Source organism: Heteronotia binoei, chromosome 14, assembly GCF_032191835.1.
Source record: "Heteronotia binoei isolate CCM8104 ecotype False Entrance Well chromosome 14, APGP_CSIRO_Hbin_v1, whole genome shotgun sequence".
NCBI classification, from domain to species: domain Eukaryota; kingdom Metazoa; phylum Chordata; class Lepidosauria; order Squamata; family Gekkonidae; genus Heteronotia; species Heteronotia binoei.
In genome coordinates, this window is record NC_083236.1 from 46,861,409 (window position 1) to 46,887,900 (window position 26,492).

The 26,492-nt window shown below is 42.2% G+C and overlaps 1 protein-coding gene across 1 annotated transcript in view; it reads left to right on the forward strand.

Annotated features, from left to right (window-relative positions):
* Positions 1-26,198, forward strand: part of CEP89 (centrosomal protein 89) — a 44,681-nt gene extending 18,483 nt beyond the window's left edge. Inside the window, exons 9-19 of the mRNA XM_060254182.1 lie at positions 577-719; positions 5,856-5,906; positions 6,300-6,383; positions 7,449-7,556; positions 8,192-8,303; positions 9,037-9,217; positions 10,765-10,932; positions 13,002-13,143; positions 15,594-15,683; positions 19,651-19,820; positions 25,744-26,198. Of these exons, the coding sequence (XP_060110165.1) occupies positions 577-719; positions 5,856-5,906; positions 6,300-6,383; positions 7,449-7,556; positions 8,192-8,303; positions 9,037-9,217; positions 10,765-10,932; positions 13,002-13,143; positions 15,594-15,683; positions 19,651-19,820; positions 25,744-25,975 (1,481 nt within the window). The 3' untranslated portion in view covers positions 25,976-26,198. The remainder of the gene's footprint in view (positions 1-576; positions 720-5,855; positions 5,907-6,299; positions 6,384-7,448; positions 7,557-8,191; positions 8,304-9,036; positions 9,218-10,764; positions 10,933-13,001; positions 13,144-15,593; positions 15,684-19,650; positions 19,821-25,743) is intronic.
* The last annotated feature ends 294 nt before the right edge of the window (positions 26,199-26,492 follow it).

Here is a 26,492-nt window from a genome sequence, read left to right on the forward strand (position 1 = left end):
AGAGACCACTGCAGTGCATCTCTGTTCTTTCCTCCTGTTCCCTTGAATCCAGTTTCTCTGGGAAGCTATGTTCAAAGTCTTCGCTGACATAGCCCAGCCTACTACTCATAGCAAGGATACTCATAAAATTCTTCCCATATGACTGGCAGTAGTAGATTCAGCCCACTTATTAACCAGGGTAAAAACTGTGTTGGCTACTGGAGGAAAAAGTTTCTTAACCAGCAGCAGGGAGACCCTCATGAAACCCTGTAAATAGGTTAGGCTGAGAGTGTGATCGGCCCAAGATCTCCCAGCAGACTTTCATGGCAGAATGGGGATTCAAAGCTGGGTCTCCCAGATCCCTGTCTAGCACTCTAATCTCTACACCACCCTGACTTTCTGTTGTAAAATCATGGGCAGCATTTGGCTTGATGGGTTTCAGCTTGTACAGGACTACTGTAAATGGTTTTGTAAGCTACTCTTGGAGAATGGCTATACTAATGCAGTATTTTAATTTATAGGGTTTTTTAATCCTTCAGACAATCAACAAGTTAAGAGTATGACTGTTTTGCATTTCTTATTTTATTTATAATGCAGAAGAACAAGCAGAATTGCTTTTATTAAGACAGCAGGCCCAGGAATTGGTGGATGAAAATGATAGTTTGAAAATGACTGTTCATCGTTTAAATGTGGAACTGAGTCGCTACCAGGCTAAATACAGACCAATTTCATCAAATGAGGTAATAATGTATTTTCTGTCTGTCTTTCTTTGAAAGATTAATATGGAAGCATTGTATTAGTGTGGCATACTGTTTAAGACAATGAGCAGTGATCCTAGAGGTCTCCAGTCTGTTTCCAAGTTTGCAGAAAAATCTGTATTTTCTCAACCCACCTTGAATATTGATGCTAAATTATATGCACCCTGACAGGTTTGTATTCAGTTGTGCCTGCATTTTCTGTTATCACTGTTAGTTGATCTTCTGAAAACATTATAAAGATCAAGAAGCTGTCACTCAGACTTTTACTCCATCTTTTACAGAAGTGGCTTTGCAGAAGCATCACCTTGCAACCTATTAATTATTTTTGACAGTATTTACCTGGACACTTTCTAGAGATCCTTCCATTTGAATTACTGTTTCTCATTTAGGGAATTGTATGTGTATGTAGATCACAGTGTAGTCTGGATTTATACATGCAACCAAAATATCCCCCTTGTTGTACAGTGTGACTATCTAGCCTACCTTCCCTCATACTTGTGGATCTCAAAAACCTTTGAAAAATTATCTCCTTCCTGTTCTTTATTCTTAAAAGTACTGTGTTGAAAATAACTGTTTTTGGATTAGAGGCTGTGATGGAACCGACCCAATTCTGCCTTCAGACCCGGTCCCGTCAACTCCCTTTAGAGTTGCCAACCCCTGGAGGGAGTTTATCCTCTTCCCACCCCTAGGGTACGCTGCCACCACCTGTTCAATTTAGGAATTTCTGATCGAAAGGAACAGGAAGGAACAGGACTCCCAATCCCCTTTGGCAGTTCTGTGGCCTCAAGGTCCTCTGCCAACCCAGCACCTGGTTGACACAGAGACCACAGTCCTTCTTCAGGGGTAGGCTTCCCAAACCTCCCGCTCTGGCGGGAGACCCCTGGGTTCGCAGCCTCATCTCCCGCTCTTGGGGAATTGGGAAGCGGGGGGTGGAGGGGGGGGAGAACATACCTGTAGGCTTCATGTTATTATAGAGCTCCTGAGCCGTTTGTAAAATGTATGCCCCTTTAAGGCTGGGAAGGAAGCAGGAAGGGCTTGGGAGAACGGCCCCTCCCTTTCTTTTGCTTTCGTTTTCACAGCAAGAGTTCTCCGGAAGAAGATCTGGTAAGTATTTGTGTGTGTGAGAGAGGGAGGGGGCAGGGGATTCCCTGGTTTGGAGGCCCTCCCCCCTTTAGAAAGCATGGGGGGGGAGGGAAATGTCTACTGGGCACTCTATTATTCCCTATGGAGAACAATTCCCATAGGGAATAATAGGGAATTCATCCGTGGGTATTGGGGACTCTGGGGGGGTCTATTTTTTGAGGTAGAGGCACCAAATTTTTAGTATAGCATCTAGTGCCTCTCCCCAAAATACCCCCCAAGTTTCAAAACGATTGGACCAGAGGGTCCAATTCTAGGAGCCCCAAAAGATGGTGCCCCTATCCTTCATTATTTCCTATGGAAGAAAGGCATTTTAAAAAGTGTGCTGTCCCTTTAAATGTGATGGCCAGAACTCCCTTGGAGTTCAATTATGCTTGTCACATCCTTGTTCTTGGCTCCACCCCCAATGTCTCCTGGCTCCGCCCCCAAAGTCCCCAGATTTTTCTCTAATTGGACTTGGCAACCCTATTCAGAGGTCCCCTGGAGGATTGGCATCCTTGCCAACTGTATGCCTTTCCTGGACTCCCCTCTAACATTAGTGTGGTCTAAGGCGGTTGGGGAACCTTGGTGGTACAGAGGGACTACCTTTTTAAACAGACAAAATATTTATTTAAAATTTATAACTATATACAGGCAATTTAAAATACAGGGTGAACAGAAGTAATGAATGAAAGTAAGGATAAACGCTTCTTCTTTCCCTAATATATAACTGGCGCTGACTATACCATCCAGAACCGACTCACTAGTCACCAAGGCTCAAATCAAACTCCAACTGCCTTTCCCTCCCAAAATCTATAATATAAAACCCAGTTCCCACCCAGAAACTGGTTTTCCCTCCTGCAGCCTTCTGGGATACCACCTGAAAGACTTCCTGTCTCTCTAGGAGGCCTCAGAAGTGCTGCTTCCAGACAGGAGGGGAGGGGGAAGGAGGAATAGACTAGGCCAAAGCCTTGCCTAGAGTTTGAGAGACTCCTCCAACCACTCCCAGACAAACATAGGCCGAAAATGGTGTTTCTCCACAGAGGCTTAAGGAAAGTAAGAGCCCGGAACTAGGGTTGCCAAGTCCAATTCAAGAAATATCTGGGGACTTTGGGGGTGGAGCCAGGAGACATTGGGGGTGGAGCCAGGAACAAGGGTGTGACAAGCATAACTGAACTCCAAGGGAGTTCTGGCCATCACATTTAAAGGGACAGCACACCTTTTTAAATGCCTTTCTTCCATAGGAAATAATGAAGGATAGGGGCACCATCTTTTGGGGCTCATAGAATTGGACCCCCTGGTCCAATCGTTTTGAAACTTTGGGGGTAATTTGGGGAGAGGCACTAGATGCTATACTAAAAATTTGGTGCCTCTACCTCAAAACATAGCACCCCCAGAGCCCCCAATACCCATGGATCAATTCCCTATTATTCCCCATGGGAATCATTTTCCATAGGGAATAACAGAGTGCCCAGTAGACATTTCCCTCCCCCTCACACGCTTTCTAAAGCGGGAGGAGGGCCTCCAAATCAGGGAATCCCCTGCCCCCTCCCTCTCTCACACACACAAATACTTACTGGGTCTTGTTCCTGCAGGGGGAGGGACGGTGGCTCAGTGGTAGAGCATCTGCTTGGGAAGCAGAAGGTCCCAGGTTCAATCCCTGGCATCTCCAAAAAAGGGTCCAGGCAAATAGGTGTGAAAAACCTCAGCTTGAGACCCTGGAGAGCCGCTGCCAGTCTGAGAAGACAATACTGACTTTGATGGACCAAAGGTCTGATTCACTATAAGGCAGCTTCATATGTTCATGTTCATATGTTCAGAACTTTACTTGCTCTGAAAACGAAAGCAAAACAAAGGGAGGGGCTGTTCTCCAAAGCCCTTCCTGTTTCCTGCTTCCTGCTCAGCCTTAAAAGCACATATTTTAAAAACGGACCTGCAGGAGATCTAAAACTACATGGTGACTGTGGGGGGCGGGGCTTCCCCCGCCGGCCAGCTGGCTGGGGGCAGGGAGAAGCCTGTAAAAACGGGGGATCCCCCGCTGGGACCTGGGGATTGGGAAGCCTACCCGGAACATTCAGTGTTATTCACCTTGAGGTGATTCCAAAGAAGCAGTTTTTCCTTTCCTTCTCTATAAGACCAAATATTCTTCTTAAAAATCCTGCTTCATCCTCCTCCGCAGTCAAAATCTTAAGCAAACAGGCTGCAATCTATGCTTATTTATCTGGGAGTAACCCCCATTGAGCCCAGTGAGATTTATTTCGGAGAAAATATGCATAGGATCGTGGTATTGGGCTGCAGTCTTAAGCAGGCTTTCTTGAAAATATGCCCCTCTGAAACTCTTGTGAGACTGGCTTTCAAGCAAGCATGTCATAGGAACCTGGTACTAAACTGTATCTTTAAAAAAAGCAATTTCCTCACAGCCTTTTTAACAACAACTTTTTTCAAATACAAAGTACAAACCGTTCAAGGGAATAACCTTGCACATTTAAAACAATTCAGCTTCATGGCACCCACAGGAACAGAGAAAAACAAGGCTAGCATAGTTCAGCTTCAGGGCACACCGGAACAGGAAAACAGGACTAGTGCAGATAATCAAGTTGACTCAGACAAATACAGGATTTCAGTGAGGTGAGAGAGACATTGAAAGGGCAGCTGGCAGTGGGTGTAAAACAGAGCAGGAGGCTTCAGGCACAGAAGGTAAAGTTCCATCTCAATAATTCAGGCAAAGGGCCTGACAGCTCACTTAAGGACTGGAACGAGCATGTGTAATGCATTTCTTCTGCTTTTGAAAAGCCAGGCTTCTACTGAAAATAGCCTGGAGAAAAGGGAAACTTTATTAACTGTGATTATCTCAGGGTTTGGGGGGACAGTTTATAGTTACCTTAGATGAGTGATCAGCCTAGATCAGGAGTGGCCAAACTTGCTTAACATAAGAGCCTCATAGAATAAATGTCAGATGTCTGAGAACCGCAAGATATGAATGTCAGGTGTCTGAGAGCCGCAAGACATGAGCATGAGATGTTTGAGAGCTGTGAGACAAGGAAGGAAGGCAAATAGATGGGGGTGGGCGGAGGGAGAGAGATGGAAAGAAAGCAACTTTAATTCTAATGCATTCTCCAGCTGCCAGCTAGCTTGGCTTGGAGAAGTGATTTAAAGAGACAAAAGCCTTCTGCAAGCTGGCTGACATGGCAGTGGGGGCTTCAAGAGCCACACAATATGTGTGAAAGAGCCACATGTGGCTCCTGAGCCACAGTTTGGCCACCCCTGGCCTAGATACTTCAATGATATACGATAGTGGTTGCATATCACTGGATCCTGGGAAACTATAAGTGTACAATAACTGGAAAATTAGGACCAAGCTTCCAAAACTAATAGCAGAGATCCTTTTATTAGGATCAACTGTAATGACATGGAGTACTGTGCAAACTTTTACTTTCTCTGAAACACTTCATTAGGCTGGATTAGGGGATGCCAACTTCCAGGTGGGACCTGGGGATTCTCTGCCATTACACTTCATCTCCAGACTACAGAGACCAATTCCTCTGAAGAAAATTGATGCTCTGGAGGATTGACTCTATGGCATAGCACCCCACTGAGGTTCCTGTTCTCTGGCTCCAGCTCCAAATCTCTGGGAATTCCCCAACCTGGAGCTGGCAACCCCACCCCATGGGCAACCCTAGGCTGAATGCTTAACCAAGATAGAGAGGGACAACTTCTAATAGTATCCGTAATATCAAAGATGTTTCCTTTGTGCAGAGGAACAGATGCTTTGGTCTCAGAACTGCGCAAGAAAGATATTTATAAGCTTCTGTGTGTCATGTTGAGTTGTAGTATCAGGATGGGGATCCCAGTATAGAACAGACATGCTTTTAGAAATTATGATATCTGAGCTCGCTTATGGGGGAGCGTGGGATACAAATAAAAATAAATAAATAGGCTGTGGAATGTATTGAGCTGAATGTTGGAGTTTCGAATATTATTATTATTTTTTAATCTTAGGGTGTGAGTATTGGAAGTCTTCCAGGGAAAGGGCCTCCACCTCCATGGCTGGTAAGTACAAGTAATGAGGCCAGTATCCAATCGCTTTGTTTCCTGGTAGGTTTTTCAAGAAGACACAAAGTGTGATTCTCTTTACCATCTCACTTGACAAACTGCTTGTTGTTTAGTTTGTACAGTATTTGAGATTTTCCTTTACATTGCCAACATATTTTTTTTAAAAAAGTAATATTAACGGATCAAAGACTTCATCACTAATGTCTTGATTAGTCCCCCATGGTCACCTTGTAGAATAAAATAGCCTTTTCATTTTGCTCAGATGAAAACAATTAAAATGTTGATTTTCTTTTCGCTAAGTGGTAAAGCTTTTGTAAAAGTTTGACATGGCTAAGGCATTTATATTTTTGAGGTAATTTGGATTGAAGTGTCGTTTTCCCTCCCCTTTAGCTTGATATGAAATATTTATCTCCTCTGTTGTTGGCATATGAAGACAGAATGAGGGAAAAGGAAGATTTGATTCTTGCGCATGAGGCAAGTTGGCAAATTTGGTGCTTTAAAGATTGCGTACTGTAACTGGGAAAATGCCCCTACAGTGTTGATTTCCATAGAAGGAAGGGATTTCCATTCACACAGCATGACTTCCTAAGCTCCCCTTCTTGCTGCAAGATGCTGTCTTCCCAAAATGCTACTTCTGGTGAACAGTAGAGTCTCTCCCCCCCACCCTGGACAGCATAATTAGGTACTCTGGGCATGTAGTGGGAGGGGGGAATGGCCAAGTAAGATTTGAGCCAGGATTGGCTGAGGTTCCATGCAATGTGCCCTCTAAGTTGTGGAGTCTTGTGAGCAAAAATTCTGCTTTGTGAGCTACCGGCATTAAAGTTGTGAGCATAAATTAGCTTGCTCTGGGGCCATTTTTCTTGAGCTAAGAAAAAATATGTGAGCTGGAGGCTAAAAAAAAACTGAGCTAGTTCACACTAACTCAGCTTAGTTATTTGTTCCATGTTGCCTATGTGCTCAGTGGAAGACTGATGTTTGTTATTGTGTAATGTGTGAGTGAGATTCTTGCCCATTTTCAGTACAATTCTGTACTCAGTGACCTTCTATGGAAATCAAATGTGATGGGACGTACACTGGGTTTTTTTCTTTCCTGAAGTAAGATTCCACTGTCAGCCTGCTGAACAGACTTCTTTTTGAGCTGATTTTATGTATCTAAAAATTCACTTCTATGCGTATTTTATTTGCAGCTTCATAAGTGGTCAAAGAAAAGGAATGAATATGCAAATATTTATGGAATGGTTTATTTTAAAAAATGCCTTTGGTTGTATGTTTAACTCAGCTGGCTTTGACAACCTGTTGTTATAGCAGACCCAGGGCTTTTTGTATAGCAGGAACTCCTTTGCATATTAGGTCACACCCTCCTGATGTAGCCAATCCTCCAAAAACCTACAGGGCTCTTAGTACAGGGCCTATTGTAAGCTTCAGGAGGATTGGCTACATCAGCAATTTGTTGCCCATTATGCAAGGGAGTTCCTGCTACAAAAGAAGCCCTGAGCAGACCATTTATAATTTGCATGTGCTTTATCATTTCTCTTTCAGGAGGACATGAAGAATTTTAAAATGCGTGTTGAAGAGGTGGTGAAGGAAAATGAACAGTTACACCAGCAACTATGTAAATGCAGTTCTGTTTCAACCAAAGAATGGCAAGTGTGTTGTCTTAAGAAACTGTTAAATGATTTTAAGGGACTTAACTGAATCTCAAAAAGGATTGGAGTTTTTGTTTTGCATCATGTTGACTTCAGTACACTGACAAATGTAATTCCCCCCAAATGCTTTGGAAGTATACAGGCAGTACTATAGTAGTTGGAAATTGCGAGCCTTGGAGATGAATTTCTGGTGGTAGCAAGGCTTGCTAAAGTAATTTATACAGTCTCAGTGACTGTTTGGTGCTCAAGTGACTATATCCAAGACCTAGTTTTGTGTGAAGCTGGCATAGGAGTAAACACACACAGGAACACAGATAAGGTCATTTAGTTAGAACTCTCAGCCATCAAAAATATTACTTTGGAACTTGCTTTCTCAATCACATCTCCAAATCTCACACAATACACATGATTTAGGAATCTCTACTTGGGCTGCCCCAAGCGTGGTTGCTGCATGGGCCGTGGTTATTAATGCAGGTGTTTCCTGCAGCAAATCTGTTAAGCATGTGTGACACGCACAGGTCTGTTGAGAAGCCCTTGTCTAACAGGCATTGCTTGTGTGTCTTCTTCCAGCTTAGTACAGTTGCAAACATTTGAGTGGACTTCCACTTTTAAATCAAATTGGTCATTTACAGGCAGCAGCTGAAGAGCCATGCCAAGCTCGTCTTAGAAGAGAATACAATATTGATGGAGCAGCTTAAAATTCAGCAAGCGAAAGCAAAAGATAACCACAGCCAGCATGTACAAGATGGTAAGATATATTGATTGCTACTTAGAGCATCCATAAGGAGAGACCTCCCCCCGCTCCTCCAAGTATAAGCAGAAATCAGTGTCCCCAGGATAGACTGTCGTAAGTCTTTTTAGGATAAGAGGGTGCATTGGTTGTTAGGAAGATTGATTGATGTACAATACAGACTTACTAGGAGTATTTATTTTTGGCTTGAAATGTTCTAAAAGTTATGGTGGAAATATTTCCATTTACTATGGCACTTTGTTTATATACTCAACGATTACAGTGAAATGTGTTCTGTTGGTCTAAAATCCAGTAGCATAGACATAGATTAATGTAAATTTACAGATGACTGGCATTAACAGTATAAAATCAAGAAAATTTATCAGGCAGAAGCAGAGATTTGAGTCAAAGGAGCTGGACCCTCTAGTCTAGATATTAAGTAGCCTTTGGTGGAGACCATGGAGAATTTAGGGGTTGAACGAGACTTCCATTTGTCAGGTCCTTCAGTGTACCCTTAAAAAGTCTCTGCTGGCATTCAAAATTTGCCCAAAAGCATGGTTTTAAATAATCAACTGTAATACCACAGATTACAATCCCTGAGCCAAATGATGAGGATATACAATAAACTAAAAATGTCAGCTAATTATCTAAGCAGTGAACAACACTGTATGCTCAAGTTCACATTTGTTTCCTTAGGCAGCGCTTGACTTTGCCTAAAATGTTTGTGTTTTTGCAATTTGTCTTTGCAAAGTTTCCAAATTAACAAAACAGCTGATGGTTTTGGAAGCCAAGAAGCAGAGCCAAGAAAAGGAGATGAAAATGTGTCAGAAGCAGCTGGAAGAATCACAGTCCACAGTCAAAGGGCTTAAAGCCAGCTTTAAAGACTGTGTACCCATGGAAGAGCACATTGCTTTGGTAAATCAGTTTAAAAGGTAGGTAGGAGTACAAGGAAGGAAATTCTGTAAACAGCTACTTGACTATAGAGTTTTTATTGCATTGTTCCTGTTATTTAGTACATGGGCAGATTGGCTGTTATAGACACCAGATAGGGTTGCCAGCTCCTCCCTGGCCGCCAATGGGGTATGAGTGGTGTAGTGTTGCCAGATCCAGGTTGGGAAACTCCTGGAGATGGGGTAGAACCTGGGGAGGATAAGAATCTCATTGGGGTACAATGCCATAAAGTTCACCCTCCAAAACATCTGTGTTCTCCATGGGAACTGATCTCTGTACTCTGGAGATGAGCTGTAATTCCAGGGGATCCCCAGGTCTTACCCGGAGGCTGGCATCCCTAACACCAGGACATTTGTTGGTGGACTACTGGCTTCTCCCCCTCCCCTCCAGCACAGTGAAACAAGGACTGTGCCTTACCCAAGCTTCACAGCAAGTGAAGGAACTGACCCGCAGGCCCAGCGGGAGCTGAGGAAGCCACTGCTCAAGTCTCATGGGAGGTGATTCTTGGCCCAAGCAAGTTGAAGAAGGTGGTGCCAAGGCCACCTGAGCCCTGCACAGAAGCAAGGGAGGTGATGTCTGGCCCATCCAAGCCCCACACAGAGCAAGGGAGGCGATGCCCAGCCAGTTGAGTAGGGAGGCTGCCTCTTCCTTCCTTCCCCCTTTGGAGGGTTGGGGATGAAATGGAGGCCAGCTGATGGCATCTCTCCCTATCTCCTTTGTGGGAGCAATGCCCATGGGGGCTGTGAGGCATGGCCTTTTTTTTCTTGCCAAGGCAGTGCTGATTTAGTATGACAGAGTGGGTAGAGTGTTGGAGTAGGTCTGGAAAAGTCCAGCTTCAAGTTCCAGCTCATATTCAAACTGTTTATCACAGAGCATTAGTGTGTGTATGGTCTAATCATATTGCTAACTGTTTAAATCTTTTATATCTTGGCTGGGACATGAAATGTTAAGATATCCTCTTGTGAAAACTACCAGAATCCATCCAAATTGGAAAACATACATATTTTTAGTGAGATGGGGATTTCGTGGTTTCTCTGTTATCCCTGGCCCCTTTGGCAGCACACCCATGCCACTAGTTTCTTCATCCTGTTGCCCTTTTATGCAAACTATATGTGTGATTGCATGCTGTACATGCTTCCGCCAGACCTCTTAAAATGGCCACTCTGTGGAGGTGATTGCATTATATTTAAAATGGTGTCATTGGAGGCAATGATGTCAGTGTGCATTAGTAGTCTGGACTATGTCTGTACCCCAATTAATCTTATTCCACAGGGTTCTGGGTCATACCCAAGGTTTGATTCCTAGCATGTCACACAAAGGGTGGTGTTTCCACGTGCTGCTCAGAATGGAGCAGAATGCTTTCATTTCATAATTTGGCTGCGGTCACCGCTTTTTAACGTGCATTAGCAACTCGGTTGAAAGAAATAATTATACTCTTCCACTATTATGTTAATTTCTAATTGTTCATTTTTACATGGGAGAAACAGTCACTTAGTTTATGCCTGATCTTAATTATTGTTTTCTGCAGCCAGTTGCAACAGGAACAGGAAAAGAGGGAGGCAGAGCTACAGGAGTTAATGGGAAAACTAGCATCTGTGCAAGCTGAAAAAAAGAGTCTGGTGCTACAGAAAAATGAACTTGTGGCTGAAAAAGAAGCAGTAGAAGCTGAGCTGGAAATGGCACAGAGAGCAAAGAGGTTTGGCTGTTTCATGTCCTGTTGGTTTGTGATTTTCCAGCAGTTAGAAGAATATTTTTAAAACAAGTGGCTAGTAGGATTGATAGCATAAAGCTGTGCAGAATTACTTCAGTCTAAATCCACTGATTTCAGTGGCTTTACGTATCAGTGGAGTTACACCCTTCTGGAAGCCCACTGAAGTCAGTAGGTTTAGAAGCATGTAGCTCTGCTTAGGGTAGAAGTTAGGCTATTTTCACAGAATGGCTGTTTCCTATTTTGCTCTCATTGCTGCTGTGAATGTAGCAATAGCAACAGCGGGACCCATTGCAGCTGGAGTGTTTTCTTCCCAGCTTTTAAAAGAAGGAATTGGTAGTGATATGCGTATTGCTACAAGTTTTTTTTTAAGAAGATGAAGATATTGGATTTATATCCCGCCCTCCACTCTGAAGAGTCTCAGAGCGGCTCACAATCTCCTTTAAAAGCTAGCAAACCATCTACATGTGGCTGTGGTGGTGGAAGTGGTGGGCGCAAGGGGGAAATGGCACCAGATGTGGCTGGGGAAGTGCCTGGAGGTGACCCTCTTACACTTACCCACTCAGTTGGAACTGCCCAGCTGTGGGAGCCACCCAGCAATGCACCAAGGCCTCAGCCAGGCCCCTAGGATTCCAGGGATGTGACAACAGCAAAGGAGGCAAGGGCCAGACAGGGAGAACAGATCCAGGGGAGAGCACCTGGTGGGGGGGAAAGGAGACAGGAAGTCCCCACCTCACTAGAACCAAGCAGGCTGGAAGCAAGCTCCTTTAGAGGAGGCCAGGGTGGGGCAGGGGGTGCACAGACAGAAACTCCACTGGCCTGACAGTCTACAGGGCCTAGCCTCTGAGCTGCAGGGAGAAGGAGAGGGGATGATTCAGAAGTCAGGTCCAGGAAGAGCTAAGGTACAAGGGCTAGGTCACTCCCCAGGCTGCAAGGGAAGGGCTGTGGTAGCTGGAAAAAAGGTAACAGGATGCAAGCAAATCCTTATTCTTCTCAAGACAAACTGGGGATAAAAGGGAAAGCTAGAGGGCACTACACCCCCAGACTCTGTTCCTACAACAAAGGAATTGGAAGTTCGGAAATCTGAACCTTCCCATCACACTGTGGAAAAGAACCCTGCTTTGATTCCAGGTTTTCTGGGGAAAAATCAGAGCAAAGCCAGTTTCATAAACATTAGGGCATCCGGAGAAACAAAGGAGAGGGAAAGAGAACGATGAGAGGACACTATTGTGTGGATGTTCTGAAAGCCCTTGCTCTAATTTGAGAGCCAGGGTGGAGCAACTCCTCCACGAAGAAGTGTCCTTAGACACTGGTGTTACTCTGTGTAAGATTGCACTGTGATAATTGTAGCGGAAAGACTGAAATGTTTTTCAAAGTTAACAGAATCTCAGCTTAGTTTTAAATAATTTCTCTTTCCCAGTGGCTGAGAAAAAAAGTTTGAAAACAGGACCAGATGGTATGCCTTAAGTGCAGTTTTTTAAAGCAAGCAGGCTTCCAAACTGGCTTGTGAGGGGCAACAGGGAGGGTAGGAGTTGAGGCTGCTACAGCTGAGCTTTTCTTCCCGGTCCCTGTGGGCTGAGCTTGTGTGAGCTGATTTGGCCTTGAACAAGTTTCAGAATGCACCCAGATCAATATGTCTTGGAAGATCATTGTTCAATATTTTGGAGATTTATGACTTCATCACTGCAACAGAGTGTGCGTCATACTTGCAAGATCACTGTTGGGTCTTGTCAGTGGGTCATAAAAATAATGACCTCCTTCAAGTGTCTTCAGGATTAGCAATTTGCCACTAGTTGCAAATCAAGTTGTAGTGTTTAATTCTGATGAAGAATTAGAATAATTGCTACAATCTAGGAAATGAAACTTCTAAAAAATATAATTAGACAATTAAGCAATTGTGTGAACTTGTGTATTTTGGCTGAAGTCAGTGTGGGTGTTGAGTTGTGCCAAAACTGAGTTAAAACATTAGTGATGCAGGATTGCCCCCAACTGATTTTTTTTTTAAATTTGCCTTTTGCACAACTATCTCTCCTCAAAAAAAAAAAAAAACCTTGCAGGAAATCACAGAAGAAAATAGTTTTTCTGATACAGTTGTTGGAAGAAACAATAGAAAAGGAGAAGGAAGCTTATCAGTATCTGGAAAATCTGACCGTCTTGGCAGAGAATGGAATTAAAGACCGTAGCCATCTTCTAACCTTGGTAAGTTTTAAAAAATACATTGCTTACATGAGGCTCCCATTTGGTAGAACAAACTAACCATCAAGGAGCGAAAGTACCTGATGAATGGTTTTATAACAAATGTTAGGGCAGTTTTTTTGAGCTCTGGGAAAACCACACCCAAAACACATCTGAAATGGCTGGTAGTTCTGTATGATCTACCCCCTCCCCCACACCAAAAAAAAAAAGTCAAAACCAGAAGCCGCTTGGGCATTACATAGCATTTGTTTGGGAAAATATAAGGGAATATTGCAGTGTGTGTAAAATGCATATTACTGGGCTCCCTCAGAGAACTATAGGTAACATGTTTTTCTTGGCGGTGGATAGTGCTATCAAGTCGCAGCTTTATGGCTACCCCGATCAGGTTTTCATGGCAAGAGATAAATGTACATGTTTTTGCTATTGCCTGCCTCTGGGTCTATCCAAGTGCTAACTAGGGCCGACCCTCCTTAGCTTCTGAGATCTGATGAGATGGCCCTAGCCTAGGCTTAGTTGTGTGTAATTCAACTGCATACTTGTTGCCTGAAGCTCTGCCAAGCTCTGGATAGCAGACAAGTTGGGCTTGTCCATTAATTTGTTTCCAGAACGCTGCTCAGTTCTAAACAAAAAGGGCCATTCTTGCATGCGATGCTCCCGTTTCCAAGAGAGAAGAGTTTATGGATGTGTTCCAGGAATTCTGGGAAGAAAGATGAAATCATCACATTAACTGTGATGAAGGAAGCTGTATAAATGAAGACAACAGACCACAGTTTGGTGTCTTGGACTTAGGCAGAAAGCTGAATTGGCTACTCGTAAAAGGAGCAAGTACAAATACAAACAATAACTTGAGTCCCACACTCTTTTGTTAAGAAGGTGCAAAGTATTTTCATTTAGTTTCTGAACTCTTATGAGAGATCTATAGATGTCTGGTCTGCATTTTTGAAAGAATAATTACATAAATTGTTAATTTTAGTTATTCGGCTTTTTGCTTCTGGGTTTTTGTTTTCCTCTTTCCTCACCTGATAATCAGAGGCAATCAAAATACCTTGATAGAAATCCACAGATGTCCTGATCAGATTTGGTGCAGAGTAATGCAGTTTCTCAGCAATTAACAGCCCAATTCTGAACAAAGTTACACCATTCTCAGTCCATTTTCAGTCAGATGTTGAAGTCATTTATTATGAGGGCTGGATCTGACATAAATGTCACTTTTGGGGGCCAGGCCACGCATGCCATAAAATGTAATATGAGGTACCAGAGATATAAACGTTATAAAGGTGATTTCAGATGCTGAATGGCAATAGCAGGTGGATGACAATTGCAGGCTTGTATACACAGAAGTAGTAGGTGTGGAAATACCAGCACTGGTAACGAGACCGGAAACCTGGGTCTCAGTTCCATCCAGTAGGATGCAAAGAATAAACGGACCAAAATCTGACATTAGAAACCACTGACCTATGAGTAGCAGTGCTCTTACAAAGAAATTTCAAAGGGAGAATAGAAAGAGAGACTGCTGAACTGTAATTGAAGCTCAAGACAATGCATCCTCCCAATTTGAACTGAGACCTAGTTTTCCTGTCTCATTATCAATGTATGCTATTATGATTTGGCATCTGAAATCACTCCACTTTCCAAGATATAAGAACCAATCCGAGTGTTCTAATGCCTAATTAGCGTCTTTTTGAAATAAAATAAAATCCAGGTAGGAATAGAGAAATCCAAGCTTTAAAAAGGCCAAAACCTTTCAGAATAATCCAAAATAATTTCCTCTGTGTAAATTGTACTTGTCAGCAGATCCATCCATCCACTCTCCCTCCCCCTGAAGAAGTGTACCTGGAATGAAATGTTGATCTTAAAGCTGCCATGGGACTCCAACTTCGTTCGTTCTCTCTCTCTCTCTCTCTCTCTCCCCCTCCCTCCCATCTCCACCTCCCTTTCTCCCCAAAAGAGGATAAGCAGCCCCAAAGAAGGAAGCAGAAGCTCTGTGTGTGTGTGTGTGTGTGAGAGAGGCTCATCTTTGTATTTCTCCAGCTTGAAGCAGGAAGAGCCATGGAGTTTGTGTGTGAGAGAGAGACAGAGAGGCTTATCTTTGTATCTCTCCCACACAAAGGAGCCACTGAGGGGTCTATGTATGTGAGAGAGGGATGGGGGGAAGGGAGTCAGAGGCAGGAAGCAAAGAGCCACTGAGGGAGCTGGGGGAAAAGCAAGCAATGGTGCAGCTGCAGTAGCAGCTCTGGAAAAGGAAGCTGGAGAAGGAAGTTGCTTGGGGACCAGATCTGAGCCCTGTACGGGCTGGATCTGACCCACAGGCTGTATGTTTGACACCCCTGATTTAAGTCATTGGGCTTTGAAGGGTATAACTGTGTTTAGGGATGCACTTCAGAGTACTTAAAGTCAATAGAACAAATAACAGAATTTCTTCCAAACGTAATTATCTTTCCCCCCCCCTTCAGACCAGTTGCTTGGAAAAAAAGAATCAGGGTTTTATCAATGAAATAATAGAAGGAGGTGTACGCCTAGGGAGGATAGAAGAGAAAGTAAAGGTAAGTGGTTTTTAATCAAACAATATATATGTATGGATATGAGTATTTCATTTTTAACAATTCAGTAATCAATACATGCTTCTGAAAAGATTTAAGCATTCCCTTGTTTCACATAATTGTTTGGATCCAGACTAATCTGATAATTTCTACTGAATCCTTCTTCCCTCTGTAGACACTTCCCCCATATCATCCCTCAGGGTCCCCCTTTCCACTAGGAGTAGCATTTTGTAGAAATCTGTGGACTGCAGTGGGAGGAGGGAGGCAGGAAATTTCCACTCTGCAGCTGGAAAATTTAGTCTGGATTCAGGGCAGGGTCTTTGGAAGGGGTGTTGTAACTTTCTGTTTTAATAGGAAGAATCTGTTCTAAAATGCTGTCTGAATGGGCTCTGTTTAATATTTGCTGATACATGGTTATTTTTGCCATGGTTCCATGACCCTGTATAAAGCCCCACAGTAAACAAGGATGTGTAAATGTGTTTTTTGTTTTATAGCCTATTACAGCCATGTTGAGCTGCAGAATTAGGAACCATCTGGTGAGAACATTTATCAGGAATAAAGGATCTAATTAGGTTTATATTGCTGTTGAGTAGATTTATGAGGGTTTGATAGAGAATGTTTTAACTCCTGTTCTAGCTCTGAAACTCAGCAGTAGCATGTTTAGGGTTAGGAAGTTTTTTTTCACCCACAAACTATTTTATTAACCTTTATCTAAAGAATCTTATGATACCTTAACGGTTAAACATTTCACTTGGCATAGAGTTTTGTGAGTCAGTGCTCACTTAACTTTATTTGATAGAAATACATTTAATTGGGAAGAAACAGAAGAGGAGAAGGGGTGTTAGATGCTGAGCGATGCTAGAAGGCCCACCAGTCCAAGAAATAGGTGTGTTACATTACCATGCAGAGAGCAAATGAAAGCAAGGCATGTAATGCGTGGTTCACTTGCCAACAGGTGAAGAACAGGGCAAAGCAATATGATTTTGGTTGGAAATACCATTTCTTCCCTTTCTGCCTTTCTGTTTGCTTTTGCAGTCATGTCCTGATCCTGCTCCCCCTCAGTCTGTGCCCGTTTATGTGTGTTAGCTGAGGGAAACGTTTCATGCATCTAATGAAGCAGTCTGTTGTGCATGAAAACTCAACACCGCAATAAATCTTTTGATGTCCCAAACAAAATCTGGCTTATTTGTAATGAAAATGAGCCAAAGTCCTTGGGCTCACATGCTCCTTCTCCCTTTTCCCTTTCCACGGTGGTGGTGGTGGAAAGTGCCCTCAAGTCACAGCTGAATTATGGCAACGTTTTTCAAGGCAAAAGACATTCAAAGCTAGTTTCAAAGGTAGCCAGCTTCAAGAGGGGATTGGATAAACATATGGAGCAGAGGTCCATCAGTGGCTATTAGCCACAGTGTATTGTTGGAACTCTCTGTCTGGGGCAGTGATGCTCTGTATTCTTGGTGCTTTGGGGGGAGTGGGCACAGTGGGAGGGCTTCCAGTGTCCTGGCCCCCCTGATGGACCTCCTGATGGCATCTGGGGGTTTTGGCCACTATGTGACACAGATGGGCTGGATGATGGACTGGATGGGCCGTTGGCCTGATTCAACATGACTTCTCTTATGTTCTTAGTTTACCACTGACTGCCTTTGTTCATGCCCCAGGTATTTTTGGGAATCTCCCATCCAGATACTAGCCAGGGACTATTCTGCTCAGCTTCCAAGATCTGGTTAGCCTAGACTACCCAAGTCAGGGCCCCTTTTCCATATGATACTGAAACTGCAGATTCTGAAGTTATCTAAATTATGGTTCAATTACACTTTAGAATGTAAGCAGAAAACAAATTTGTAACTTGTTCAGACACTTAATTTAGATACAATGGCCAATTACCATTCATTAAAGACTTTCCAGTCTGAACACACATGAACATGTTCTGCACCGATTGTCTACAAGTGTTCTTGGTAGGGATGCCAAGGACTTTATTGCTTTTGGTCAGGTGTGCATGGAAGATTAACATTTGCATGTATATGTGCATTCAGTTGTCTTGATGCAAAAGACAGATTTGCTGGGGAAAAGATAGATCTGCTAACCTTTTTCCATGCACAACATTGAATACAGGGCCATGTGTAGGCAAACATGTTTCTGGATTAGGACAAAATAAAAACCATAAATTATTCAGCGAATCCTAGCAATCTAATGTCGTGAAGATGCAGCAGTATCTGCTCCTATTACAAATCTCGTAATATGAGATACTAATTATTTCTGAAATCCCCTTGATAGTTAGGAACCTACTTAGCAAAACAGTCGGAATGCCTTAAACCAATGTAAGATATCAAAAGATTAACAACTCTGTTGTAGTTCACTATCCTGCTGTTTTAGGGAATGACCAGTTTTGATTCTGTCCTTGATTTCTTCCCAGATTAATTAACTACTCCAAAGGTTATTCCTATGCCTACCATCATAGGGATATTTCTGTTCTTATATGTACACAGGCAGAATTATCTAATGTGAAATTTTCAATTAGTTTATGGGTATTGTAATGATTTTTCACTATAGCCACAGAAATCATTTTATAGAATAGATGTTGTAAATGTTTGTCGGTTTAATTCTTCTGCAGCAATTACTGTAGGGGTAAACATCATAACCTTTTAGCATCAAATTACATCAAGCTGGGACAGTTTTGCCCTTTCAGTTTCAGAAGCTTACTTTGCATTCTCTTTTTTCCTTCTAGCCTTGAGATAAATATTTAATTAAAAGCAAGAGCCCTGGAGTTAAATTGGCAGCTGGCCTAATTTTTGTTTATCTCTGTTTCTATTTAATCTTAGAAGAACACATGTAGATGAATGTAATTTTCAGCTAAAGAAAAGAAAACATTTTTAATCTCTCGAGTTTTCAAGAATCTCTAGTTAAGTATTCAGAGGGAAAATACTGTTAAGCTCTAATCTATTTGCACTGTACCTACCTACCATAGACTGAGATGATAACTAGGCAAGATCACACCCTCTATACCAGATTTGTGTGATTCTTGCTGCAATGATAACTGAAGTACAAAATGGAGTAGATACATGCTAGAGATTTGTGGCTGTTCGTAGTTTTATATATGTGTTACTAGAGCGTGTTTCAAGAGAAAGATAAAGGGGGTAAAATCCTACCTGAAAATCAAGTCAGGAACCAAAAAGGTAGAGCTACTAGAAAATAAAATAAAATGTAATTTTTTTTCACACTATACAGAATCTTAGGTTTAAAAATGACATACATAGGATACCTTTAAAAACTCAGTTCAACAAAACTAAGTTGCACATCCAGTCATAATAATGGTTACACATGTATATTGACCAAAGGACTGACATTGTTTGGTCCGAAGTGCCTTCTTCAGTAGTCAAAATTGTACTAACACACATGTAAAGCTGTAATAATATCAATATAAAATATTTTTTCAGGCTGAAGCTCCTAGCAATGGCTTTAAATCAATTCTGTATATATTGTGGAGCCCTCACTCACCAAAGATGGTCACTAGGAACCACCATTCTGTCCTGGGCTGTAATTCATTTCCCAGTGTGTGTTCATGTGTAAACCAGAGACCAGGTAACAGAACGGTGGTTCCTAATGACTACCTCTGATGAGATGTTTCCCTCTTGTCCCCTACTTATTTCATATTCTACATGAAACTGCTGGGTGAAGTTATCCAGAGATCTGGGTTGGAATGTCGCCAATATGTGGACCGGCTTTTCTTTGTAAAAAAGAGAGAGAAAAACACAGTATACCCATTTATTGACTCTTTGATTATCTGTAGTGGCAAGTCTTTTAAGAAGATCTGGTCCCTTCCAAACCTACCCAATGTGTTCTTTTAAAGCAAAGCACCAGTGGTTTCAGGAGGAAGCTACACAAGGAGAAAACCATCTTTACCACAGATTATAGTCTGTCTGTTAAATGGATTCCCAGAATGACTCTGCACTATGCTTTGGTCCAACTCTCCCAGGTGTATAAGACGACAGCTGCTGAGAAGCTCAAAGATTTCGCCCTCAGAGTGACCGAACACGAGAAGGAATTTGCTGGGAAGACTGCTCAGTACCAGCGACAAATGAAGCACCTCCAGCAGCTGCTGCAAGACAGACAAGAAACCCTCGACCAAGTGCTGCAGCAGAAAAGGTAAATCAGTCAAAGCCTTAAACAATCAGAGTGGGCTGGCAAAACAAGGGCAAAGGCAGAGATATGCTCTACCTGAGAGCCCCTTCTGGTATGATCAGACTGTTTTCACTCATCTGCCTTTGTGCTGGATTGAAAATGTTAAACACCTCCTTTCAACTGACTCTGCCTGCCCCCCTCCAGCCTCTCCCTCTCAGTCTACAAGTCCTTGTAGGACATCATTTATTGCTGGCTCCCACAGCTAACCTTGAAAATTCTCCTGACTGCTAACTGCATCTTTCTGGAGGGAACTTGAATTGAGCTTTCAATAATTATCTCCGAAGTGAATCACTGGTCACGTGGCTTTTGATTTAATGACATTATCCAGCAAGGGCTGATAAAGTCCCAAACTGACAGGTTTTTGACAGACAGGAAACAAAAGCATTCAGTTAACAAAGCTTGGCAAAAGAGACTCATTTTAGAGATTGGGAATAGGTCTTGGGTAAAGCATGCCTGTCAGGGTTCAGAAGAGAACTAGTTTACCATTCTAGTGGAAGTAGATTTCCATAGAATATTTATTTTCTGAGGCAACAAATTAAAGCAAATAATTTTGAGGCACTGTGAGATGAAGCTCATGGAGAGCCTGGTTCAAGTAGAGTGTCATCCATGTCCATAATGTCATCATTCTTGTTAGAGAATAGATAGCTGAGTTTTGGTAAAATATGCACACTCTCAATGAATACCACTCATGCTTAACCTAAAGCCTCATCGGTAGCAGTGATCTGAAGTACCTGCTCAAGTACATCACATGGTGGGTGGGGAATGAGTTACACCGTTATGTCCAGCACAGAAATGTTCATCTGTTCTCAGAAGTGTGTTTAAAATATTGCTTTGAGATTATGCACAGATTGCTTTGAGATGACATTAGAATATGGGCATTTCAGGACATTGCAGTGCATGAGGCACTAGTCTAAATGGTGTCCTCACACACACCAACTGCCTTAAAGGACACCAAGATATGTTCTTCCCACCATTGCTTCATCCTGTGGGCAACTTTGTCTGCCTCCCTCCCTTACCACCATCTGCGCACAGTTTCCGTTAAGAAAAGCTATATAAATTGATATGGCCCAAAAATTGCTGGGCTGGAACAAGTAAAAAAAAAAATAGAGCTTCCTGCATTGAAAACCCTGAACAAGATTGCAATATTTGATCAGAATCACAAGATGGTTGAGGTCATATTTCCAGTGATTTTGGCAATATCTTTTTACATATTATTTTCCCTTCATCTTATCAAACATTTACCTTTCCTCTGAGATACTTGCATTACATGTCATCTTAACAGTTTTGACACTTGTTTTCGAGTGTTATCAATCATCTGTATTTTTTTTAAGTATCAGACTCTGCCCTGTTTTGAACAAACTTGGTTATCTGGTCCTGCAACATACATCAGTTGGTCCCAGAAGGCTGCTGCCACATTAAAATGGGGAATTGCTGCCAGAGGATATTGTGATAGCCATGGGGGCGGGGGGGGGAGACACTTTAAAGAGGCGGTTGATAGATTCATGGAGAATAAGTCTATCAGTGGCTACTAGCGATGGTGACTGAGGGGAACTTTCACATTCAGAGGCACTAAACCTCTGAATCCCAGTGCCAGAAGGCAACATCAGAGGAAGGCCTTGGCCTTTTTGCTCTATTGTTGGCCATTCAGTGGAACTGGTTATCCACTGTGTAAGACAGGATGCTGGACTAGATCAACCATTGGTCTGATCCAGCAGGGCTCTTTGTATGTTCTTATCTTGGAAGCGTTTACAGGAAGAATGGAAGTGCAGAACACTGTATGCCTGTGTCCGACGTTATAGATTCCTCTTTACTTTTCTTGCCTGCTTGTTCATCAGTTTGGCAAGAGGGTATAATTGTTTTTCATCTAATCCAAATGCAAAGAGCAATACAAAGAAATTAATTATTTGTGGCCTCCAGTATAAATTCTCTTACCATGACAAAAAATTAAATCCTATATTGTAAACAGTATGGGAACAAACCTTATTCAGTCTGTTAGCACCCCACAGAGGCAAGCTTTTGAACTCCATATTTGGGAGGGGGGAACTTGTTAAGGAAGTTACCCAAGACATAGCAGCATCATTACTTACTTCTTACAGGAATAAAAACAGTAATGTCTAAATGAAATTAAAAAGCTCCCACAAACCTAATAAAATGAAAATACCTGGGCTAGCATTGCTTTTAAAGCATGCAGTGCATGAAATATCTACAGAGTGTTCAAAGCTGTATAAGATGCAGTCTGAGAGCATCATACCAGCATGTATAATAGAGAAAACTGTGCAGACATGGCATTAAAGCAGAGAGCAGGCCCCACGTAAGTTTTATATATATTTTTACATTGGACCGTATGTGGTGTAATGCTTTGTTGTGAGAAGTCTTGGGCATTTTTAACAGGGAGACAGGAAACGAATACTTGAAATAGACAAATGAAGAGGAATTAGCTGAGGCTTTTTTTAAAAAAGGAGTCTTGTGGCAGATACCCTAAGATTAACTGGTTTGTTGAAGCCTAAGTCTTGATAGGCTAGAGCCAGTCAGATTAATGAAGTGAAACTTTAGTCAGCAGAAATACATAAGTATCAAAGGGGGCGATTGTGAAGAAGGAATTAAAAGGCCAGAAAAGTACAAGAGTCCTGGTTTGTGACATTTCTACACAAAACTCAGACATCTGCTCAAACAGATTCAAGATTTATCCTGTTATGATTTGTAACCATCAGCCATCTAATACATACGAACAGGTCATGATGAGATACCTACCGAAACCACAACCATATGAAGGAGGCTGGTCCACATGACATACTGTGTCCCTTTTACATGAATTGGGCAGTTTCTTCCAGACCACAATTATATGCCAAAAAAACCATGTTTGCTTGAGACCTTGGAGACATGTCGCCAGTTTGAGTAGACAGTACTCACCTTGGAAGATCAAGGGGTCTTACTCAGAAGTAGGCAGCTGTACATACATATTCATGTGTCTTCAACAGGCTCTACATGGTAGCATTGGAATGTATCTGCCCTGCAGAATGTATTTCTGCTGGGATATTTCATTTTCAGCAACAGCCGGGATCAAATAGCTGAATGCTCCTCCACATTTTTTTAAAAAAGACTCCTCCCTTAATATGCACAGCTAACATATGGAAGAGAGTGTATTGCTTTCTCCCTAATTTTTACCATTAAAACAAGCTTTAAAATATTCAGTGCCTCACCATTTCTTAGAAATGGTACGGTCCAGTCACAGACATTTGGTGTCACTCCTGAATTTTGTGTGCAGGCTCTTATGGGACAGAAATGGTAGAATGCAACATTATTGCAATTTAATGAGCATTCTGCGCCAAGGAAGCCTAAATTCTGTGCCCAAAATAAGTAGATTTAATTGATATAGTTTATCTTTCCTTTATCTTCAGTCTTGTAACAGAAAACCACTGACTAGCAAAATGCGGAAAAGAGCCCAAAGTTAGAACACCGGATGGCCAAGGGGTTGCACTAGGACAAGGCAATGCAACATTAACGAGCTGAGAAAGGACTCAAACAGATTTCTGACTGCTTTGCAGGAAAGATCACTTGAATGATTTATGGAGCAGAGACAGATTTGAAGACTAAATGACCACTGCAGATTGCTGATGATGATATAATTCATTGCAAATTAGATCCAATGAAACTGTAAGAAGTGTAGGAACCAGTATGGAGCAGTCACTGGCAATGAACCCATTACAGTAGTTTTTGAAACCGCTGCTATTTGAAAGGATGTATTTGGAAGCAGACAGTTTTTGCAATGTGAATAAAGGAGCTTTTTGTTTTGTGCTGTGGATACCTAAGCCACAGATGTTAACGGAGCATGGAGAATGGCTGCCACAGTACCAGAACATCAACATCTTATGAGTACCTCTTAATCTCTGCAACAGCAGCTACCTGCTTCATGTTCACTTTCCATGCATCCAGTGCTTCTGGGAGCAATATGTGGAAATGTCCACAGATGTTCTGATGGCTCAATCTTTCAGAGCTATTAAGATTTCATTGCCCTCTTGCAAAGGACCAAGTCTTGCAATTTGTCAGAGAGCAGCTCCTAGAAATTGCTTTGGGCCACATTTCTTCTGCTGTACCTTCAGTGCACGCAATGTGATTCTGACCAGGGAGCTAATTCACAGAAAACAAAACATTTTTCTCAGTTGTTGGTTAACCTGATACCCTGCCCTTCAGCTGCATTCACAACTACTTCAGAGCAAAACTTTCCATACAGAGTGTGAAACAGTATCAAATCTGCAGAAGCGAGGTATGACGTACCACTGTGGAATATCATCTATTTTCAGTTGGCAAATAGTCTTAAATTCCTCTGAGTTTAATAGGGGTTTTTTGGGGGAGGGGTGTGTGTGTTTCCGAGATTTCCGTGTTGGCAGGGGTAAGAAATCAAACAAGGAGCAATCTGAGATAATAGTTTACAAGAACCTGTTCCAGCACATAGATACCAAGGCTTATTCACTAAATCTGTTTCCTGTGCTAAGTCCCAAAACATATACAGTAATTTTGTAAGAGACTGCTGCTGTTGCAATGCCTTTGCCTTACTACTGTCTGCCTGTTCGAAATATTATAAACATAAAATTATTATGCTTTGAGTGAAGAAGTGTTTGGTGAATTTTAAATCCTGTGCCCATCAACAGACAGAAAATGTCTTTGAGCTCAGCTTAATCCACAGTATCTTTAATTTTAAGAGGATGAGAGCTGATGGGAAACACTACCTCATTTTCCTAAACCTGAACTCTCATGCATGAGAATGGCGCTACTTAAACTTCTACCAAAACCCAGTGTTTTGTCTACATTTTTGAGAGCTGAGAAGGCCAAGAAATATGTTGATATGAGCTGGGTATCTCTACCACCTGGACAGCCAGCAAGAAAGCAGTCTCTTTTCTTGGAAAATAGCTTTCTGTCAGCAACATCTCTAACTTAATTGTATGAAACCCTGCAGGTTTTGAATGGGGTTTTAAGATAGCATTGGATGAGCATAAAGGAATGGGGAATAGAAAAGAATGGAACCGGCAGTTTATTGGGGGGCGGGAGGGATTGGCCATAGAAAGCACAGATCATTCTGCGTGGGTGGCCAGATCCTCAATTACTCACTCAGGGATGTCGAACTCATTTATTATGAGGGCTGGATTTGACATAAATGAGACCTTGTTGGGCTGGGCCGTGTGTGTCATAATGCCAGGTAGTAAAGAGAAACTTTATAAAGGACAAAGACAAACACAATTAAAGCTTTTTTTTAGAGAGAGGAAGAAGGAAGCAGATGACAGCCAGTTGCTCAGGGGCATGATAGGAGCCCTCCAGGGGCCTGATTTGTCCCCTAAGCCACATGTTTGACACCCCTGAGTCCTACATCATTTATTTATTAAGCTAATTTATATTCTGCCCTCCCTGTAAGCGGACCCAGGGCAGATGACAATATATAAAATAACATAATAAAACATATCTATTTAAAATAAAAATTAAAACAGACAGGAATGCACAGTCAGAGATTGGAGCTGCTGCATACAGATCATACAGCCCTCTTGAAAAATGGGAGTGACCTTTAGAGTCATCTGAGCTGACCATGGTTTGATGAACTTGGCTCTGTGTTAATATCAGTAAGGGATAGGAAGGTTAGGTTAGCTCTCCATGTGATGCATTCAGTTGCTGATAAAGGCTGGTTAAATGAGTACATTTTTATTAATCCTAAACTTGGTATTTGGTCACAGAGTTCTGAGCACGCTATGTCACTGAAACAGCAGTCCGGGTACTAAAATTAAATTTGACTGTTCAGTTTGTACAGATTGATTATTCATCTTTAAAAGTACTCTTTGGAAACATGGGGATGAAACATTTGAAACTAACAAGCCTGTTTTCTTTTTGTTTTGCTTCCCAGGGAAGTGGAAAGTGAACTTGAAATAATTTGGGAATCGACCACCAAAGAAAACAGGAAGATGAAGGAACTCTTGCATAAATCTCTGGAGAAGAGCACGCAGAGCCCTGTCAGAGCTTATGAATCACATTTGGCTGACATTTCTCAGAAAGACCTGCTTGGTGGGTATGGTTTTAGCTACTGCGATGTGGAGCTTTCCACGCCTGCTAAAAGCCAGAGCCAGCAGGAACCCTAGTGTTAAGGACACAGATGCTACTGTCACTTCTAGGGCAAAATGCATCTGAAAGAAGCTCAGACAGAAATGCAAGCAGTTAAGTCAGTACCATTCAGCAGCAGAACAAGAGCTACCAAAGGAGGTATGCTGTTCTTTTTTGGCAATGGTCTGGTCTAAAAATCTGTGCTTTAGGGAATATAACTTATAGTGCCTTCAGAATCCCAAGACTCTAACCTTTCATATCAGTAAGTACTTTCTCATGCAGAGAAAGTACTGAAAACACATCAGCAGTTTCTTCCAGATAACAGAAAACAGGAGGAACATGAAGTGCTGTTTCAATGTGGGGCAAATTTTGCTTCACCATGAACACCCCCCCCCCTTTTTTCCTGCCTCTGTGGATGTCTCTAAGGGCTGCTCCTCCCACAAGAAGTGGAATGGGGAAAGTGTTTTTATGGATGTTATAACTAGCTCTATGCTGTCGTCACTGTTCTTGCGTCACGGTTGCTGTGCTGTCTAGTAGTCTCATTAGGGGTGTGCA